Source organism: Gadus chalcogrammus, chromosome 8 (assembly GCF_026213295.1).
Source record: "Gadus chalcogrammus isolate NIFS_2021 chromosome 8, NIFS_Gcha_1.0, whole genome shotgun sequence".
In the NCBI taxonomy this organism is placed as follows: Eukaryota; Metazoa; Chordata; class Actinopteri; order Gadiformes; family Gadidae; genus Gadus; species Gadus chalcogrammus.
In genome coordinates, this window is record NC_079419.1 from 18,120,483 (window position 1) to 18,141,436 (window position 20,954).

Here is a 20,954-nt window from a genome sequence, read left to right on the forward strand (position 1 = left end):
ATAAGGAGAGAATCAAGTTTCCGTTAACAATAAAGAGAAAATGTAAGCCTAATGATCACGGCAACCACAGAAAATAAGGGACTGACGGACATATGGGCAAATTAATGGAAGGAAGAACAGACATGGATGCATGGCTGTAACCTTTTAAGTTCTGCCCAACTAACTTGCAATACATGAATGTGGACAGCAAGGGGCAGTATAACAGCATAAACTAAAAACAACGAGGCACTAAATACAATCCAACACCTTGCATAGTGTTTCATGTGAATGGACTGTTCGGGATTAGAAATGCTCAGACATCTTGTTCGTCTAAGTGCCTAAACAGTTCTGCATTTGACACTGACACTTAGGCTTAGTTAGAGCCTCTGTCAGTGTGTGTGTATGTGTGTGTGTGTGTGTGTGTGTGTGTGTGTGTGTGTGTGTGTGTGTGTGTGTGTGTGTGTGTGTGTGTGTGTGTGTGTGTGTGTGTGTGTGTGTGTGTGTGTGTGTGTGTGTGTCACACACAGGGGCTCAATCAGACAAAGCAAATAGCTGTGTGATGTGATAAGATAAATTCAGCTATCAATATCTATAAAGGCCTGAATCACTGTTTCAGCCTCAAGAGACTTAAGGGGCTCACATATAAGATACTACATTGAATGGGACCCTAGCAACTCAAAGCCTCAGATTTGTCAGAAAGTGATGGACTTACAAGAGGGATTCCCTTCTGGGATTGCTGGAGTTGTTCAGGGCAACACACAGACCATGTCTTCACCAACCAAGATTAAACGTAAGAATTGACGGTACCCTCTTCCTATTCAGCCATGCATCGAGGTGCAGTAAAGTGCAATTAGCATCTATTGAAATTCTACATTGGATATATTAAATGCCAGGCTGGTTTGGCCAGCAGAGGCCTGCATGCGACACTGTGTCAGTGACCAGGCTGTAGGGCACTAATAACAGGGGACAGTCCTTCTGTGGGAAATAGGAAGCCCTTTCTCTTGGCTGATTCAGTCATTGTAGAAGTTGTGAATTCAGTTGATTTGAGTTTGAATATAAAGGTCATGTTCTCATTGCGGGCTGAGGTGGCCTATTTATTGTCACAGCAGTGTGGAAGGGCAGCGCACTTCAAGTTGAGTCTTTTCCAACTCTAGTTTCCGGCCACTTTGGTCATGTGATAATAGATCTGACACATATCGGATCTCTGGTCACATGTGAGAAGGCTGATCCAATATTACTGTGAGTGTGAACAAGGACGACATTCCATGTGCGTGCATGCGCGCGTGTGTGTGTTTTTGTGTCTGTGTGTGTGTGCACGTGCTTGTTATCTTCCTCAGCCACATGTGGGTTGATAAGCAGGACGCTGTGTCCTGGTATGTGTTCATTATTGGGAGGAGATCTGGAGCATCTGGGCTGCTTTAAACTTGTCGACGTGTGTGCTGACCGCCGCTGTGGGGCAGATGCTTGCAGTAATCGTCGTCAATTCTCTGTATTTTCTTGTCTTGGCTCTCTGCCCCCCCTCCCCTCCCCTCCCCCCCCTCCCCCCAAACCAACACACCCAACAAATGATATGCATGGAGTTTCCCACATCTTCTCACATCCTTGACCGTACCCTCCTTCAAACAACCCCTACCCCCCCCTCCATACCCCCCCTCCAACAATACTTATCTCAATCAACTATACTTCCTCCTCCTCCTCCTCCTCCTCCTCCTCCTCCTCCTCCTCCTCCTCCTCCTCCCCTATCACCTTTCTTGGTGTTAGCCCCATTCAGTAGTGAGTCAGGGAGGGGTATGTGATTGGCTAGTTATTTATATCAACTAGGTCCCTGTGCCTCCTGGGATGATGGTCTCCAGTCAGATCCAGGTCACAGCAGGCGCCTGTACCCCTCTCTCCAGCTCCGTTAAACTGTTACCCGAATCACGCTCACAGTCTGGACGGGCAGGTCGGACTCTATTGTGTGCACACGAGACCGCCGGGCAGAGAGAGATATATGCGCACGAGAGAGGCACACTATCGTCGGGTGTGTGGTTTCTCCCCTCTCCCTGCACACACAGGTGCATTATCAGGAGCCTCACTCATGCATGCTGGTGGATGCAGAGTAGACGCAGTATTCTACCTGTGATTACAGATCCCAGGTGATTTCACTGCAGAGTGAAACACAGATACATCAGCATGGGGTGGCTGGAAGGTAAGTCTTCTTCGCTTTACAGTTTTAATATATTTTTAGAGACATAATATTTTGTAGAGTGATAAAGGCTGTATATGCTAATTTAAAGTAAATAATAATCCACAATTGCATGCCATTATAGCACACATAAAAGCCCATTGATTATGTTTAATAATCATAAGATCCTGCCAGTGAGAGCAAGTTGCAATCTGTGGCACTGAAAAAAAAAACTATAGTAGGCCTAGGCCTATATGAATAATATAATGCATGCAGCTTTCTAATATGATACAACCCTATTAATGAAGTACCCTGCATAGTGGCATTTGTAAGTAAGCAACCATCTGAACGGCATTATTTTGACATTTATTTTTTGTGTGGAGCAGGTATCACGCCCTAGACACTGTATTGTTGCTTAGTCTCAGTCCCTGACTGTGTACGTGTGGATGGGGTAGTTTACACAGGATTACACTTGGATAATCCTTTTACAGTATTTAGAGACATGAGTCGCCATCTGTCTGCCTTTAGCCCTCCTTAGGGCTCCTACCGAGCTGTTCAAAGACCGACGCTATAGTTTTAACTGCTAAATTATCAGTATTTATGTATCGATTTTTTTTTTTTTTATTAAAGCCACATGAATGTAGAGCTATTCCTGGTGGGCCACTATGTGCAGCGGAGAGTCTCGACATCCTATTAACTAAGCTCCCCCAGCAGGTGCGTCATTCCCCGTCATCAGCTCCCTGTCGCCTTGCGTGTCTTCTCGGCTGTGAAGCGATTCGTCTGCAAGAACACAGGACAATCAATGATTATTTTATACGCAGTGAGTCTCTCATAAGTGAGACCGCACGGTTTAGATAAGACCATAGTTTGGAGGCGTGTCGGCAGTAGGCTGGATTGTTTATATCGCAACATAACTTGGTAGACGCCCGATTCTGAATGGAAGTGTGACCGCTGTTTGTTTAAATTGTTCGACCTGATTTTGTTTGTGAAGGTTTGAATAATCTTGTCTTTCAGACGACTGTAAAACCCGATGGACGTGTTTATGAAGTTTTGAATTATCTTGTCTTTCAGACGACTGTTGTAACGTGATGGACGTGCTTGTGAAGTTTTGAATTATCTTGTCTTTCAGACGAATGTTGCAACGTGATGGACGTGACCTGGTGAACAGAATCAGAAGACCAATTAATATTTGTTTCACCAAGAGTAATATTATTTTTAGCCGGTAGCCGCAAGTTTGAAATTTGCACCTGCAACTTTCACAACTTTAAAGTAGGCTGCATATGACAACAGCACCTGCCCATAGTTCTGTTCTCCAGAGTGACCTTCTCGTCACTAGACTACTTTCCCCCAGTCTACTGATAACCTGAATTCCAGATGATGCGGACGGACAGCAGAGGCCGCAGTGCCTCCCCCCATAGGATAACCTACAAGTCTGACTTCCACACCATCAAATGCACCTTCGATGGCACCCCTCCACACGAGACCACCTCTAGTTGCGATTCAAGCCAGAGTGGAATTCCTACTAGCCTGTCCGATCCCATGTTGTCCGACACAAGCCCCACCACCACCACCACCACAAACACCTGCTCCGACAGCAGCAGTCTAACCCGGAGTAGGATAACCACCAGCATGGGCACCAAAATCCGAGAGAACATCTTCCTTCAGATGGACAGCCAGCAGCTCAGGCAGGATGTGGGCCTTCTCTCAGAGACTTGCTCCGCCCTCCTCCTCCTCTCTCCCCATCCTCCTCGCTCGCAGCGCCAGCCCTCGCCTCTGCCACAGTCAAGGCGTTCCAACCAGCTCGTCTCATCTGTGGGCGCCCTGGGCAGCAAGTCCAGCCTCTCCAGCCTGGACTTTCCCAGTGTGACCGCCAATACGCCCGTCAAGCAGTCGGATCAGGAGATAGCCGACATCGACCGGGCTGCGCTGGCACAGACGTTCCTGGTGGCACGGAAGCTGTTCGAGACCAAGGTGGCTGAGCCGGAAGGGGCGCAGAGTTCGAGGTTGAGCGCTTTCCGAGGCAGCAAGGAGTTGTTGAACGATGAAGGGGAGGAAGAAGGTAGGGGACATGTCAGCCAGGTGGAAGACGATGAAGAAGCATCTACCACATGTACCTCCGAGGATATCTTCCCTCGAGGGCTTCAGTCTCCATCTCTGAGTTCCTCAGCTGACCCTTTGTCTGAGGCAAACTATTCGGAATCCTTCCGCCCCGCCTCTGTCTCACCTGAAACCTGTGAACCCTGTTTGACCCCGAGTGACCTCTCGACCTGGCCGGAGCAGCCGGTGAGAGCAGAGTTGGTAGACGTGAAGAACGAGTCATCGGAGAGCGACGAAAACGAGGAGGAAGGGGCAGACAGAGAAAGGAAGGATGAGGTTCTCCAGGTGATTGATGCCGGGGAACAGCGTGTTGCAGGAGCGGCGATGGATGCTGTGGAGCCATTGGTGGACGATGTGTTTGAGGAGCCCAGTACAGAGGCTTCCCCAGGGCTTCTCTCAGCACCTCTGTTGGTGGAACACAACATGGGAAAAACGTTGCTTTTACAAGGAGACAGGGCGGCGATCGTCTCAGGAGATAATCATAACCTGCAGGACTTCCCATCTGGCAGTGTATCTGAGGGAGAGAGTGCATCTGACATAACAGGGAGGGACAAGTACTGGCAGGCAAAGGAGTGCAACCACGAGGACCGGGGAGAGACCAGGGAAGAAGACACGCCATCCAGCACAGGAAACGGAACGATGATTGCCATCCAAACCAAAAGGGTTGACGAAGAGGAAGAGAAAATGGAAGGGGAAAAGGGGAAAGAGGAGGGTCAGAAGGGCACTGAGATGAGCGATGAACAGAGGGAGGCTGTCGCCGAGGATCAGATGAAGGCTGGCCTACATGAGGAGAGTGCTGAAGGTGAGCCCAGGGAGACGTGTGTGGACCAGAAGTGTGAGGGAACAGCTGATGTATTACACGGAGACGAATCGGAAGCTGCATCGGTCCATGGGATAGAGAACAAGGCTTTCACCGACGACAAGGAGAAGGATTCAAAGCGAAGGGTCCACTTCTGCACAGCCCCCATCACGGTAAGAAACCATGAACATGAATGCAAAAAAGTGAACTTATTCAAGTGATTTGGAAAGCAGCTCAGCATCCAACTCTTTACACTTCACAGATGTGTGGAGCTTAAGTCTGTACCTACCTGCTGATGTCTCAATCTGTATAAACAGAGTTGTTATCCCAGAGCAGTGCTTTTTGAATCCATCTGTGGAGCAGGCCAGGCAAGATCCCACTTGCATCTGTGACTGTATTTGGCTCGGAGCTACAGTAGCGTAAGAGAACACTGAACATTCTTGGGCGGGTGGGGGGGTTGTATTTGTGTTGTCTCTGTGTGTCTATGCTGTGTTGAGAATACTTGTGAATCGCCCCATGGTGAAAGGGAGGGAGGGGGGCAGATCTGCACTAGCTGTGTTATTGCGCTCATTCCTTGTCCATCACCCACTGGTGGACCAGCCAACATAAACAGTGGATGGTCGTGGCCTCGGCGGCTTCTCTGAATTGTGTGAAGCGTGCATGCAAGCATGCACACACAACCTCACCCATACCCTAGCTTTGTGCTGTCCCGTTATTCTTGAGGAAAACATCATAACGGGTAACTTTATTTTATTTACAAGGGTTGGTGTAGTGGTTGATGTGTTTGACTCTCAGGCTAAAGGTCAGAACTCTGCTGTCTGTACTCTCTCTGTACTACCTAAAAACCTTGCCCCTAGCTGCTCAATAATGACCTAGCATGGTACATTTACCTTGTATCAGAAGAACCTCATGTTAAACCTCCCATGTCTCTTATCTTTGTCAATCCGTCCATCAGGTGTACAATACATACTCTAACGAGACGTACGACCGGCACAATGACGACATCGACCCAGTGTCCGCGTCAGCAGAGTATGAGCTGGAGAAGAGAGTAGACAAGATGGATGTCTTCGCTGTGGAAATAGAAAAAGGTATGTTTTATTTAGCCACCATGACTAAATGTGTTGGCCATTTGGTGGATGGTATTTTTTTAAGGTGCCTACATTTTTATCATTGGAACCCCTAACCCCTAGCTCCACTAGTTGACCTAGAAGATACCCTTTTGGTTCCTGTTCTTTATGCTATTCCTGGCCTGTTTGACGGTATCCTGTGTCCTAATCTTATCTCCACATTTTAACCGCCGGCTGAATGAATTTAATGTCCCACATATAATCCCACACTCGACGAGTGGATGGTTGCAAATGCAGTTTCTACTATCATTATCTTCTCCTCACCTGGGAGATTAAGTCCCATATCTAATCACCCGTGATTGGAAACTAGTCAGTCAAGTAATGAGCCACCACTTCCCCCTCCAGCAGCTCTCTGCTTCCCTCTGAACTATTGGCACAGTTGGCAGTGGTGTGTCTCAGGCCCGGTGTTCACCTCTTTCTTCCCCCCCACCCAGAGGAGGACGGCCTTGGGATCAGCATCATAGGGATGGGCGTGGGGGCCGACCAGGGCCTGGAGAAGTTGGGGATCTTCGTCAAGAGCGTGACCGAGGGAGGGGCCACGCAGAAAGACGGAAGGTGGGGACAACGTCTCGACGGTCTTCATGGTCCAATAAAATGTCAGGAAGATATTGATCATGATGGTGGCGTTTGTTTGTGTTCAGCATTATGGTCAACGACCAGATCGTGGAGGTGGACGGAGTCAGTCTGGTGGGAGTCTCCCAGATGTTTGCCGCTACTGTTCTTAAGAACACATCTGGCCTGGTGAAGTGGGTGGACTTCCTCTGCTGTCGCATATTCGTGGTTAGGCGCCATGGTCCGTGACTTTAACCGGATGCATTTTTCTCCGGCGTAGGTTTTTGATTGGTCGAGAGCGGCAGGGGGTGGAGAGTGAGGTGGCACGACTGATCAATGAGAGTCTGGAGATGGAGCGATCCCCGAGAGAGGTGCGTCCGTCTCACAGGAGGAGCTTTACCCAGGGCTCCTTTCAGTTTGCTCACGTTGGTCTCTCTGGGTCTGTCGAACGGTCTTGTCTGTACCCCAGAGGGAGGATGACACGTCAGACAACAGCCTGTTGGAAGAGGAGGAGGAGGAGGAGCAGGAGGAGGTAGAAGAAGAGGAGGAGGATGACGAAGAAAATGATGTCTCCACCCTCAGCGGTCTGGACAATCATGAGATCTGCATTAAATACCAGCAGGTAACCCCAAACCTGGCCACGTAAACACCTCTGACCAAACAACGCCAAAACAGGTTTTTATATTAAATCACATCACATGTCACCATCATGTCATAGAATTAACCATTTATTGCGTGGAATGGTGTTGCACTTCAGCTCGGAGGAATTGTTTCCACTCCTTATGGTGCTCCCTGCTGTAGGATTTAAATATAGTAAATCTACAACATGGTAAACCAGCATTTACTATACAATCCTCAACATGGGGTCCATCAGAGATCTCAACCTATCTTGTAGAGATCATACAGAGCAGAGCCCAAGAAGGTGGAGGCTCGGTTGGTGTAATCCAGCTCAGCACACTGCAGAGTTATGTGTGAGAGAGAAGGCCTTGAATTGACCACCTATTGGTGTTCGTGTATCTGATAAGACAATGTTGGCTGTCAGCTGTTGGACGGCGCTTGACTGGTGTCCCACCAGAACCAGTTACACCCGTTAATGATCAAGTACTGGAAGGAAATTTCTAGCCAAGGCAGGTTTTTCCCCCCCGCCCCCCCAACAATCAAAACAATTTGCGGTTGATTTCCATTGAACAACAAATATGATTTTCTTCACACCTATATAGTCTACCTCCTGCTTTGGGAGGACTGCTGAGGCTTTTCTCACTCTGTAAAGTCACATTTATCCCTTGATGTACTTTCTGTCACTTTCCTTCCAGCTCCATTCAGAGTGGCAGACCAAGGCGGCCCAGCTCCGAGACGCCAGGGAGAAGGTAGGTCGCTCTGCTCGCTGCAGACCCACAGCCCTCCAGGTGTAGAACCGGGCTGACCCATTTAGCTCCGTACCAAACGGAGGGGGAAAGGACGCGGGCCGACCCACCGGCGGCCACGTTCCAGCCCTCAGTGGAAGCCCCGCTCTCTCTCTCGTCAGTCCGCTGGACCCCTCCAGTGATGAGGACGCTCATAGTGGCGGATGCCTGAGTGTGAGAGGGTTTTAAAGAGCCAATGAACCCAATGGTTCAGATGGAATTCGAACACTGATTTAAAAGAAAAAGCTTTTTTATGCTGAGAGATTTAGGAAAGAGGGGTGCCTGATCCCTATGATTACGGCCAACGCCAACTTTATGATACTTTTTTAGTACAGTCGTTGTGTAACTGTTAAGTAAGTGTTATAATAAGTGATGTTGTATATGAAATGCGCAACACACCGTAGAGTTGTACTTTAGGTGTGGGGGAAGCCTAACCCTCACTCAGACCTGGACATTAAGTACAACACAGCTCAGACAGAGCTTCACCATCAACGCACACTCTAGGATTATACTACTGTGTTTGGGAAGCCTTACCCTCTGACGCAGGTAAATAAATAAAACGGACTGAGCTTCACCATCAACACGCACTGTGGCGTTATACAATAAGTATCCAAAAAGCTCAACTTTCTGTTGCACGCCGCAGTCAACCGCTGCCCAGACAGCTTGTTGTGGGGCCAGGATATTCGAGAGGTGTATGACTACCAGCTGAATGGGTCAGGATCAAACACCTCCATGTCCTCAGCATACCTGTGGGCGTTATTGAGCAAGCTGCAAGGTTTCATGGAAATGGATGTAGTTTTAAGTGGTTAGTGCTTAATGAAGTAACCCAATGGTTATTGAGACTATAGCCAACTGATGAAAGCCCCTACACTTGTAGTATTATGAATGTCACAAACTGGGTGTGAAATCCAAATGGCGACACCATTTGGATTTCTGAAGTGTCCTCCAAAAAAATATATAATATATCAATATAATATATTACTCTCTTCTTTATGTTCTTTCTGTCCCTCCTCAGCTAAAGGAGTTGGGGAAGCACCAGGCAGACTGGGAGACTCAGAGGATGGAGTTGGAGCAAAGGGTGGAGGATGGAGAGGATAAAGGCCAGAAACTAGAGAAGTATGGTCTATCATACCTGTAGGGTGTCACACAGTGCGAGGGTTGTACCAAACCCGTGCTTAGTACGGCATACCAACGTGCCGAGTAACGGTTTCATTTTATAAAGGCCACACCCATGACATCATGTGAGTTAATTAGAACATTGTGGAGTTATGGAATTCAGGTTAAGTTGGATGAACATAATGTGATTCAGGTTAAGTTGGATGATTATGGTGCTCAGGTCATTGTTAAGAGACTCTACCATCCCTCTCTCTCCTCTCAGGTATTGGCAGGAGGCTCAGACCCTGTGCAGGGTTGTGAGCCAGCGATTGGCTGATGCACAGAGCCAATCTGAGAGTCTGGAGATTAAATACAGCAAGGCCAAGAGACTTGTCAGAGAATACCAGAACAGGTAATTATCAAATCTTCAAACTTAATATGCCGATTATTGTATTACTATATGAGAATTTTGAGAAGGGATATATACACACATCTTATATTTGAAGTCTTTTTTAAATATCAGAAGTCTACTTGAGATCTGAATCTCTTTTGTAACAGAGCCCTGATACAATGACATGCACATAAATATCACAAACAAAACGATTATAGAGACCAATACATCAATCAAACCCTTTACAAATATTGCCAGTTATTAGGAATCAGCATTTGAAAGACAAGTCGTCGCTGGTTAAGTTATTTTACACAACACCTGTGTCGCAAACATGAGCTGACAAAACATGGCCGTTATTCTCCTGAAGGTTGGATGAGGGGGAGAAGAGGGAGGCGGCGCTAAAGCAGGACCTGGAGGAGAAGGAGAGGAGGCACACGCAGAGTGTGGAGCGTCTGCAGGCCCAGGTGAGAAGGACGGGCTTGTTTTAGTTTAGGACGCCCAGCGTGAACTCCCTCAGCGTGTCGCATAATGACAGCAGTTCCTCAGCGCTCACCAACCCATGGCTCTGTCCTCAGCTCGCACAGCAGGAGAACCACCAGCCGGCGTCTGAGAGGACTCCTTCCCTGGATTCGTCAACCACAGGTACGGTGGTTGGTGGCTGGCTGTGTTGATGGCACCGCCTGCACAGTCACGTGCTTACTGACTGACCTCCCAGTGAGAACCACAAACTTGACTTTTTCAACAGAAATCTCTGGGTTAACGCTAGAATATCAATCTGAGTAACGCATTCAATTCAGACATTCACATGTATCATTTCCACAATTGTCTTGCCGTCCCTCCCCGTTCTGTGATTGGTTCCCCATCTCAGGCGAAAATCGGATCCATGGAATCCAGGCTGCCTAGCAGCGCGAAATGAAATTGCGCACAAGGCAGCATGGCTATAGCAAGGCTATTTCGGAGGCCGGACACGTTCAGAATCCCATTCATTAATTAACAGACGTGACTGTGACGTGAATTGTCTGGCTGGCTGAAATTTGAGAGGGGTTCTGGAAGTGTCCATGGTAAGATTTGTGTAACCAACGAGAGAGAGGTATGATCAGTTAAACATGACGAAGGAGAAGTGTATGGAAGTAAATCTGTGCCATCGGATTTTGAAAATAAAAAGGCATTGAATTCTAAGTACTGAATATTTATGCATTGAAATAACGTATCTGGATTTGAATTTCAACGTAATCAACGTCCCCACGTTGAAGTTTTTGATGTTGAATCTTTGATTTTGAATTTTTAACATTGTAAAATAAAGCTGAATAGGAGTTCCATTCATATCCAAATACGTTATTTCAATGCATAAATATTCAGTGTTTAGAGTTCAATGGCTTTTTATTTTTAAAATCCGATGGCACAGATTTACTTCCATAGAAGTGACTCAAACATTTTGTGGTTGAGAGGGCGTATCGGTTTCCACGATAGGTTTCTACTAGTGCTGTCAAGCGATTAAAATATTTATTTGCATTAATGTCATAGTTAAATCGCGATTAATCGCAAATCTTTTTTCTATGCTAAATATCCCTTGATTTCTTTGTCCCATTAATTGTTCTAATTTCAATGCTCTTATCAACATGGAAAAGTTCATCGGCTTGCCTTGTGCAAATGTTTTTTTATTGATAACAACATTGGCATATACTGATCAAAACAGGACGATACAAAAAAAAAGCCTATAGTGCAATTAAACGATGAACATACAAACATACTGCCTTGAACATAGCAGTCAGGCTACTGCTTCTTTGTTTTGAGCCAAAGAAATATATTTTTTTATTAAATAAGAAATTGCGTTAATCGTGCGATTAAAAAAATTAACGCCGTTAAAATTGGTTTGCGTTAACGCCGTTAATAACGCATTTAACTGACAGCACTTGTTTCTACAGGAAAAAATCTGTTTGGGGGTGGGGGAATCTAGAGCGGTTCTCCCCATGAAGAAATATTCAGTTTCTATTGTCATACCAAATGGATATGATCAACAAAAAAAACAAGGAATTTAAGGCTACTTACAATAGGCCTAGGCTACATTAATTTCCCCTGATGGAGGAGCAATGTTCCACTTTCAGCTGGAATTCACCGGTACATCAAAACCACTTGTCTTCTTTAGATTTCAGTTCCCTTCATTCATTCACACAGTTCAGCCGAGGCATTCATTCAGAATCAGAGCCCACATTAAAAATGCATTCAGGGCGACTATCACTACCCAGCCCAAAAATGGATGCGCTATAAATGGTTTTGTATATAGCAGTCAGGAACATGGGCATAGTTGTGGAAGTGCTGGTGTTAGAAAACAAAGTTGACTGGAATTAAGTGCTGCACATCGACTGTACAAATGTAGATTATTCATCACAAGAATTTTAATTCAGAAATCGAATAGGCTAATAAACTCTGAATTGTGAGATAAAATTCAGCATTCTGATAATAAAGTCAGAATACTTGGATAAAATCCGAATTCTGATAATTAAATCCAGCATTAAAGGTTCATTTAAGAAGGTTCTCACCAGTCATTTGTCACCTGGTCGCGGTGTTTTTTAAAGTAGGCTAGTTCACTACTCGTAGCGCGCAATCATTTGCAGTGTCAGAATTCTGAGAATTTAGTCAACATTCAGATTTCTCAGAATTCTCTGAAGCTGCAAATTAAAGCGCTACTACTAGCGAACTACTTTCAGCGTGACTGGAGAGAACTTCCTTAAATTAACCTTTAATGCTAGATTTGCATGAAGGCTATTGTGTGAGTTAGTTTGGTTCTCTTTCATGGCAGCCGGAAGTGGGAGATTCCTTATTCTTTTTACCATTATTGTCTTATTAACAAATTTCTCCTACATGGGATTGATAAAGTTCTATCTAGATTATTGAACAGAAAGAAACACTTGGTCATACTTTGCACACTTTACCACAGCATTGGCCTCCTGAATGCCACAGATATATTTTCAGCATTGGACCGAATGCCACATAAATATATAATTATGTTTTTGCACGTTTGCAGCGTTTAAAAGTTCAGGGTATAAAGTTCAAGCATATGCCTCTACTTGTATTGCTTAAGTCAATAGCCTTTATAAGGCAGTGTTTTTTCTGAATATTAGTGTTAAGGGCCAATAATGCTTACTATCATATGTTAGTTACCATGTCTGTGGACACATTTGTATGTAGTCACATGTAAATATAAAGAAACAAATTGACTTATGATGGTGTAGCCATGCATGTTGTTTTATTGTTAATATGTCAATTTGTTTTTTATTAAATACTTTTAATAGATGAATTATCCCCAAACTTGTCATCGTAACACCTTAAAAATAAACATGACTTAGCATGGCAGATACCTGTGTATTGTTTATCATATGCGGTAAGAGTGTAACGTTTTCAACTCAGTTCCTTCCTTCAACCCACTTACAGTAAAAATCACTTCTGATGGAAAAAAAGATGCGGATGAAAAACACTTTTCTTACCTATCGTTACTATTATATTGTTTCAAATGTACGCATATATAAAATATATATATAGCGTATAAAAAGTGGCTGGTAAAAAAGATGAGTGGATTTTTAAATCTACCTGCCAGAGTGGCTGGTGGGCCAAAAAGGTGTGTGTGTGTGTGTGTGTGTGTGTGTGTGTGTGTGTGTGTGTGTGTGTGTGTGTGTGTGTGTGTGTGTGTGTGTGTGTGTGTGTGTGTGTGTGTGTGTGTGTGTGTGTGTGTGTGTGTGTGTGTGTGTGTGTGTGTGTGTCAGGTCCAGTATGGTGCATCCCTGACACGGGACGCCTGGACTCCAGCGCTCTGAGGGCCAAAGCTCAGCTGGCCCAGAAGGCAAAGCGGCACCCGCCGTCGCGGGACAAACTCCGAGAGAGCTTCAAACAACAAGTGAGATGCACGCATTAACGATGATATACACCAGGGGCGGCACGTGGCTCAGGAGGTAGAGCGGGTTGGCTGGAGTGTCGAAGTGTCCCTGAACAAGACCCCTAACACTAACTGCTCCCGACGAGCTGGCTGTCGCCTTGCCTGGTTGACTCGACGCCATCGGGGGGTGTGTGTGTGTGTGAGAATTGTAAGGCGCTTTGAGTGGCAATTGGTTAGAAAGGTTTCTGTATAAATGCAGTCCAATTACTATTTACACAAGCTTTATGCCACCTTGCCAGACACACGTTCTCTATTCTGTCTCCCCGCAGACGAGAGAAACCGCCCCGCTCCACGACAGCCAATCGATGCCCGCGCTCGCGTCGGTGAAGGCGGGGCCTAGGAGCGGCCTGACGAGCACCTCCTCCACCTCGGCCCTGGGCCCCCACAGCCTCCCCGCCTCGGCCCTCACTCCCAGGACCCCCGTCTCCGAGGACATCACCCCCTCCTCCTCCTCTTCCTCCAAGTCGTCCGCGAGGAAGCTCAGACGGAAGTTCCCTGACTTCAGGTATGGACGCCCTATACTGTCTTGGTCGTGGTAGCTAGCTGATTTACCTTTTTTTTTCTGAAATTTCTTTGGTTCCGTTTTTATGAACCAAACCTTTCCATCGTTAAAAATGTCTGTAATGGTTGCTAATGGGCAGTAAGTATATTGCTTAATATTAGGCGAGCAGAGCTTGATACTCAGCGTGGCGATCACAGGCCTGTTCATTAGACTCATTCATCGCCACCAGTCCACCCATTCAGAGGTGGTTCGGTCTCTGGGGGACCGCGTGTTGCCTTCCCGCGGGCCTGCCTCACTCGTTCTCTCCGCTCCTCCTACAGTGGCTTCCGGAAGTCCCTGAGCAGAAGGAGCGTGAAGGTCGTAACGAAGTCCTCGGATAAACGGTACGGTGGTGTCTCTTCTGAGGGACAGTGGTGCCTTTGCAACGCAGATTGCTCTTAAAGAAAGACCTAGCTATGTGTCTGCTTTTTAGATATTTCAGCACATAAAAAGTACTGTTTTTTGTGTAAATCAAACGGCATCAGAACTCTGAACTGGAACTGAATTTGGCAAAACGAGCTTGGATCTCGACATGCTGTGAAGGCTGCGATGTTATGCAGGCTATTATTAGAGCTCTGAATGTTGACCCACTTGGGCAATGTGACTTCAATCAACTGTCTGCATTGTTTATTCTCAAACAAGGTCTCTGAACATGATAAAAAACCCAAAGCGGCCGTCTCCATTGTAGTATTTTTATAAATAAAAGGAGCTGACGGCTACTAGCACACCAAGTGACAGCCCAAGTGTTCCAGGACTATGGCCTATCAGACATTATTAGATCATTGTAATATTTGATTGGATGCGTTTTAGCTCTAGCCGGGGGGGCTCCCACGGCGACCTGGCGGTTGACCCCAGGGGCGTGTCTCCGACGGGCTCCATGAGCACCACCCCCTCCTGCCTGTCCTTCCCCTTCCCCTGGTTCGGGGAGCGGGGTCGGGAGAAGGGGGGCTCGGGGGGGCAGCAGCAGGAGGAGGAGGAGAGGTTCCGGGAGAGGCTCCGCTCGGTGTCCAGCAGCAGCCTGCCCTACCTGACCACCAGCGGGAGGGGAGAGCAGGTGAGGGGGGCGCGGGGCGCAGGGCCGTGCGTGCTGGGGCTGCAGCCATCAGCTCCTGGCACTGAAAAGCTCACGGATCGTGTACTTTGAATTTCCCTTGGGGATCAATAAAGTATAAATCTATCCATCTACATCGATCTCCCTTCACCCTTCTGATCTGGGAATTGCATCATTTATATTTCATTCATCAGATAAATAAAGAAATACAGCACTGGTTCAGAGGTGGGACACATGCATGTAACACAGGTGTGTGTGTGTGTATGTTCTAGACGAGTGTAGGGACCTCCAGCTTGGCGGATCTTGTATCCGATCACTCCTTCCCTGGATACTCTCACAATGTCACCTTTTCCTCCACTGAGGTGAGTCTGTCTCGCCCCTCACTCCCTTCCCCTGTGGTGCTTTTCCCTGTAGACCACTGCCCTTCCCCTCCTTCTCCTTCCTTCATTCTTGACACACACGCACCCGAAGGGAAACACATCGCCTAATTTGTACTCTGCCCGCAGACTCTGGACAATGACCCGGCTCCAGCGCACAATAACAACCAATGGCAGAGCCGCCCGCTCCTGGAGTGGACCAACCAGCAGGTGTGTCTGTGGTTGATTGGCATGAACATGGACCAATACGCGGCAGAGTTCACTGCCAAGGGGGTGGACGGAGAACAGCTGCTTGGCCTGGACAGTGAGAAGCTCAAGGTTTGATCTCTTTTCGACAAGTTCCAGTGCTTATTTTTGGATCATATAAATACCTAGATATCAAAAATCTAAATATTTGGATACATCTACTCAAGGACGTTTTCTCTACATATATTCAAGAATTATAGGTTCACACCGATTTACAAGAGTTTAGAGTCTGAAATATGAATAAAGTATTACATGAGTAAACTTGGTAACGTGTATTCTTTGAACCCGTTTTTGTTTTATGGGATGGCGGTGCAGGCTCTGGGCGTGTGCAGTCAAAGCGACCGCACAGAGCTGAAGAAGAAGCTGAAGGAGATGAGGAAGAGCGAGGAAAAGAGCCAAAAGGAGAGGGACAAAAGGATGAGGAAGGAGAAGGAGAACAAGCCGCTTGAGAAGGGGAGCGTGGCGACTGACAAAGAGAAGTCAACCCAGGGCAAGAGGGGTGTGAGGACGGAGTCGCTCTTGTGAGACGAGCTCAACACTAAAGGAGCTTGCATTCTCCCCACCAGCAGGTGTATGCTGTGTCTTCGTACACACACACGGGTTCCATTTTAGATTTGGTTGTTTCCGCTGCTATTGTACGGCTTAACTTTTTTAGATTTGAAGACGGTGTCTTTTTAATTGAGCTTCGGACCAAAGCGAATGTTTGAATCAGCACTTATTCTGTACAGTACTGTATTCACTACAATATATGATTTTGTGTGTACAGCTCTTGTGATTGCTTTTTATATGTTAATAATAATAATGTTTATCTTTAGACCTCGCCATTTGAATGCAAGTGTTGTTCACGTTGAATGTATTTTTATCTGTGAATAAATATTTTTCTAAACTACCACTTTGGTGCAATGTTATATTAGAAGAGAATGCCCCAAAATAAAGTCTTTGTATTTACATATTTCTGAGTAAAACAGTTAATAATTGCAGCTATTGATTACATTGAAGTGATTGAAAATGCTATTGCGGGTTATGAGGCCAGATTCAAAAAAGCCTGCTAAAGATGTCAGAGAAGCTTGACCAAAGCTGCTCAGTGAAAGCGGTTATACCAGGAAGTAGGTAGGGTTTCAGCATCGTAATGATGGATGCCTACAAGTAGACCGTTGACTTCTGTTTTGCATATGCATGGTTTGATGCATATGACGATCATTATTATTATAAAACATTTATTTCAAAAAGTTATATAAATGGCAGCTTTTTACACCAGTTCATGGAGCCAAGAAACAAAAGGTTATACCCATTTGTTAAGTTTGGAGTGGGAATTTACAATGAGTAGTTGCAATGTATCCATGGTACAAAATAAAGGGTGAGCCGGGATCAAGGGGTAAGAGAACATGGGTATACTGTTTAAAAAAGCAATCACTTGAAATCTACTGCATTTGAGATAAGGACATTCACGGATCTGTCATTAATTTGGAAAGAGTCCTGCTTTCCTCTTGTGGCCTATGGAATGTAAAATAAAATAAATAGAACAAAATCTGCAAAACATTCCGAAAAATATACAAACACCTTTAACCCCCGCCCCCCGACCCACACATGTCACTCGGCAACACAATGTATAGAATGTACAAAACAAGCCCCGCCCCCTCCCCAGGCTGTGAAAGACCGTAGTTGTGCAGAGTAGCCCTATCGTATATCATTCCAGTGATTGACATCAGTGACCTCAATCGAGATCAGCCTCCAAAAAACCCAGATCAAGTACATAGCAAGTCCTTTTCTTTTCATTCTTCGTATGTGCATCGCCGTACGTGTGGAGGCAGGACAGAGGACAGTACGAGGGAAAAAAAGCAACAAACAGGAGGCAAGCTGGTCTCTGAGCGAGCGCCGGAGGTTAGGAGTGATGCTGGTTGTCCTTCCAGCTCCTGATCCAGGGCTTCTTCTCCAGGTTCTCCCAGTGGTCCTGCTGTCCGGCTCTGCCGTCCCTCACCTCCCTTTTGATCCGCACGGCGTTGTAACTGGGAACCGTGTCTTCGTGTTTGGTACGTTTAAAAAAGCCACACTGCAGAGAATGAACAAAGTGATGGATCAATTATTCATTTTGGATGCAAAATATAAGAAAGGTAGGGAAATGAGGCAGAGGTCGCCGAAGCACCAACGTGCGCTTTTAAAAGAATGGTCCTCCCTTAGGTTCTGTGATCCAAAGCACGTGTCACAGGAGTTAAGGCACGGAGGAGGACAGGACAGGAGGAGTTTACAAGCCAGAAAGCCGTAGCATCAATATTCATCAAAGTGCCAAAAGGTTGTTCTAGTGCTCTGGACGAAATCTGAACCATAGCCAGTGTTGCCACAGAGACCAGAGGAAGCAGGTGCCTGAATGCAGCAAGGAAACCTCAAAACGTTGCAGAATCGCCACCACCATCCCACCCCTCACTACAATGACCCAGTCAGTCACATGATAGCAACCGTCCTCTCCCATTGGCCAGGCATTACCTCCACCCCCCAAGCCCCCCCTGAAGCAAACCACACAGCAAAGCAAAGAGGAGGGAAGACAGAAGAGGAGGGGGGAGAGGATTGGGGGGGGGGGGGTGGGTAGGGTGTAAACAAGAGTTTGCCACAGCAATAAATCCCAAGCTCTTTAAACCATCACTGTGCTGTTGTCACAGCAGTGCCGTGTCAGGGTGTTCAGCGACGTGCCCAAGGCTGCTCTCCAAGCCACAGCTGAAAGCAATGCCACTGGTTAACGCGACAGAGTGCAGAAGATGAGCCCCCTCCGAGAAGTGATGCGGCGTCCCTGCACTCGCCCACCACCGTACACCAAAGGGTTTGGTATGTTACCCTCTCTCTCTCTCTCTCTTGCTTATCACTCTGTGCCTCTTGTTCTACGCATCCGCCGTCAGGAGCTTTGTGTCTGGGCTGTCGTCTTTCCGAAAGAAACCACACTGAGGAGAGGAAAATGGTTAGAAATCGTGCATGTGTGTGCATGTGTGTGTGTGTGTGTGCATCTGTGTGTGTGACATGAGGTATCAATCATTGGACCATGAGCCCTCCTTCTGGGCAAATTGAAGGACAACACTAGCTGCTATCACTTACCATATACTGTGCATGTCATTTACATACTATACTAAGACTATCAAACTGTAATTGTAACTGTATTGATAAGTCCCACCACTTAGCCGCCATCTTTGTTCTAAGTGCTGCATCCCCCCCCTCAAGGATCCAATATGGAACCGGTCGGCCGCTGGATGAGTAAGGCCAATAGGAAATGTGGCAACAATGTCTTCCTTGGACATGAGTGATAATCAAACACGAGTGTGTTAGGATTAGGTTAAATGTCTAAAAAGTCAGTTCAGGGGACTTCGGTCTCCTGGGATGTGGGGGACAGGGAGAGCTACCCCGCCTCCCCTTCAGCCTCTGTTGGGCGTTGGTGTGTGGTTCTGTGTGTGTGTGTGTGTGTGTGGGGGGGGGGGGGGGGGGGGGTCTGGACCTACCTTCCACAGGAGGAAGATGAGCAGGGCCAGCAGCAGCAGGCCCAGCAGGATGGCCACCAGGATGATCCACCAGGGCAGCCCGCCGGTCTGGTACCCACGCCTCTCCGGGAACACCGTCACCTTCACCTGCAGCGAGGGGAGGGGGGCAGTGAGGGGAGGGGGGCAGCGAGGGGAGGGGAGCAGCGAGGGGAGGGGGGCAGCGAGGGGAGGGGAGGGGAGCAGCGAGGGGAGGGGGGCAGCGAGGGGAGGGGAGGGGAGCAGCGAGGGGAGGGGGGCAGAGAGGGGAGGGGAGGGGAGCAGCGAGGGGAGGGGGGCAGAGAGGGGAGGGGAGGGGAGCAGCGAGGGGAGGGGGGCAGCGAGGGGAGGGGAGGGGAGCAGCGAGGGGAGGGGAGGGGGGCAGAGAGGGGAGGGGAGGGGAGCAGCGAGGGGAGGGGGGCAGCGAGGGGAGGGGAGGGGGGCAGCGAGGGGAGGGGAGGGGGGCAGCGAGGGGAGGGGAGGGGGGCAGCGAGGGGAGGGGAGGGGAGCAGCGAGGGGAGGGGGGCAGAGAGGGGAGGGGAGGGGAGCAGCGAGGGGAGAGAGACGTTGGCGTTGTTGTGGAGGCATTCAGGTGAGAAATACGCTAGTGTGCAGTAACTGTACGTTCACACCAAAAGCTGTAAAAGATGCAAAATCGCCAAATAGCTCAAAACGCAACGCTGTCCATAATATTTAAGGCTCATACCGCTCTTGCGTTTTCTCGCGTATGTTTACTGGGACCACCTACGCCGACGAGAGACATCTACATTCCGATTGGCTGGCGGTCATTTACAGCCGAAACGCTACTAGCTCATTTGCATTGAGTTGAGCTGTTTTCAACTCTCATTTACAGCTTTACAGCTTTAAGGCTATCTCAAGCGTTTTATCTCTCCAATCGCTTTATCGCTCATGTCTAATAGAAAGTGAATGGGCGTTATTATAAGGTCATGTCAGTTCCATGCAAAATACTCACTTCAGGTAAACAGGACATACACATAAATTGTAGCGGCTCTTTACTGTAAAAGCTTATGGCACCAAAATATTCTTAATGTTTTAGCCTGAGCTTTTAATAAAATCACCATAATTACGAGGTTGCACATGAATACCTGTGTTTCTGAGTTCTTCAGAGCCATTTCCTGTCCGGCGATGACCACTTTAAGAGAAGCTTTCACTATGATATCCAGATAGTTCAACTTGGAGTACTCCTACACAAAGGGAAATATAAGACACTAGGTTAAACAGAAGAGCTAGTGTACAAATTGGCAAAATCAAACATATATTAATAAATTAAATTCAATATCATTATTTATTTTTTTATACCTACATATTCATACCTAGGAGAGTATCAAATACATTATGAAAAGTGATTTTTTTCTCATAACAAAAAATAATAATAAAAAATATATATACATATATATATATATAATTAGTATTATCGTAAAAATACTATTCGAGTCGCTGTTATCCTGTTGACTTGTATAAGCCTCGCATTTGAATCGAGTCCTCACCTCAATCAAAGTGCCGTTCCACAGACGAGCATGGAACATGAGGGCTGCATTACTGTCCAGTCCCAGAAGGGGGCACTGAAACTCCACACACGACGCCCCACTGCCACAGGACTGAAAACACAAAAAGGGAATAACGCAAACAACCAATGACCTTATCCGCATAAACCCATCACACAAAAATTGGCAAAAAAAAGTATGG

General features: G+C 47.0%; 2 protein-coding genes across 6 annotated transcripts in view; one reads left to right on the forward strand and one right to left on the reverse strand.

Annotated features, from left to right (window-relative positions):
* The first annotated feature begins 2,855 nt into the window (after nt 1–2,855).
* Nucleotides 2,856–16,689, forward strand: LOC130387589 (neurabin-1-like). 4 transcript variants are annotated; one of them, XM_056596760.1, is made up of 19 exons: nt 2,856–2,963; nt 3,273–5,212; nt 5,995–6,127; nt 6,601–6,721; nt 6,808–6,912; nt 6,999–7,089; nt 7,188–7,340; nt 8,032–8,085; nt 9,137–9,237; nt 9,500–9,628; nt 9,975–10,071; nt 10,183–10,249; nt 13,369–13,499; nt 13,808–14,043; nt 14,361–14,423; nt 14,890–15,133; nt 15,403–15,492; nt 15,637–15,825; nt 16,069–16,689. In XM_056596760.1, the coding sequence occupies exons 2-19, from the start codon at nt 3,518–3,520 to the stop codon at nt 16,276–16,278; spliced, it is 3,909 nt and encodes a 1,302-aa protein (XP_056452735.1). In that variant the 5' UTR covers nt 2,856–2,963; nt 3,273–3,517; the 3' UTR covers nt 16,279–16,689. The 4 variants fall into 4 exon arrangements, with proteins under 4 accessions (XP_056452735.1, XP_056452739.1, XP_056452736.1 ...); XM_056596761.1 differs by lacking the exon at nt 2,856–2,963 and adding an exon at nt 2,974–3,061; XM_056596762.1 differs by lacking the exon at nt 2,856–2,963 and adding an exon at nt 3,068–3,134.
* A 682-nt stretch (nt 16,690–17,371) lies between these two features.
* Nucleotides 17,372–20,954, reverse strand: part of LOC130387590 (integrin alpha-6-like) — a 21,838-nt gene continuing 18,255 nt past the window's right edge. The window contains exons 22-26 of one of the 2 annotated variants that reach the window (XM_056596766.1): nt 20,756–20,866; nt 20,354–20,452; nt 19,233–19,358; nt 18,580–18,683; nt 17,726–17,803 (exon numbers count right to left, since the gene is read on the reverse strand). In XM_056596766.1, coding sequence (XP_056452741.1) covers nt 18,624–18,683; nt 19,233–19,358; nt 20,354–20,452; nt 20,756–20,866 — 396 coding nt within the window. In that variant the 3' untranslated portion in view covers nt 17,726–17,803; nt 18,580–18,623. Of the gene's footprint in view, nt 17,804–18,579; nt 18,684–19,232; nt 19,359–20,353; nt 20,453–20,755; nt 20,867–20,954 lie in introns of both variants that reach the window. The other variant, XM_056596765.1, reaches the window with a different exon arrangement.

What these genes read in the sequence shown, in the direction of transcription:
- LOC130387589 (XM_056596760.1), top strand. Translation starts at nt 3,518, where the DNA reads ATGATGCGGACGGACAGCAGAGGCCGCAGTGCCTCCCCCCATAGGATA. An exon ending in GAGAGAGCTTCAAACAACAA is followed by an intron (nt 13,500 to 13,807) that starts GTGAGATGCACG and finishes GTCTCCCCGCAG; the next exon opens with ACGAGAGAAACCGCCCCGCT. An exon ending in CGGAAGTTCCCTGACTTCAG is followed by an intron (nt 14,044 to 14,360) that starts GTATGGACGCCC and finishes CTCCTCCTACAG; the next exon opens with TGGCTTCCGGAAGTCCCTGA.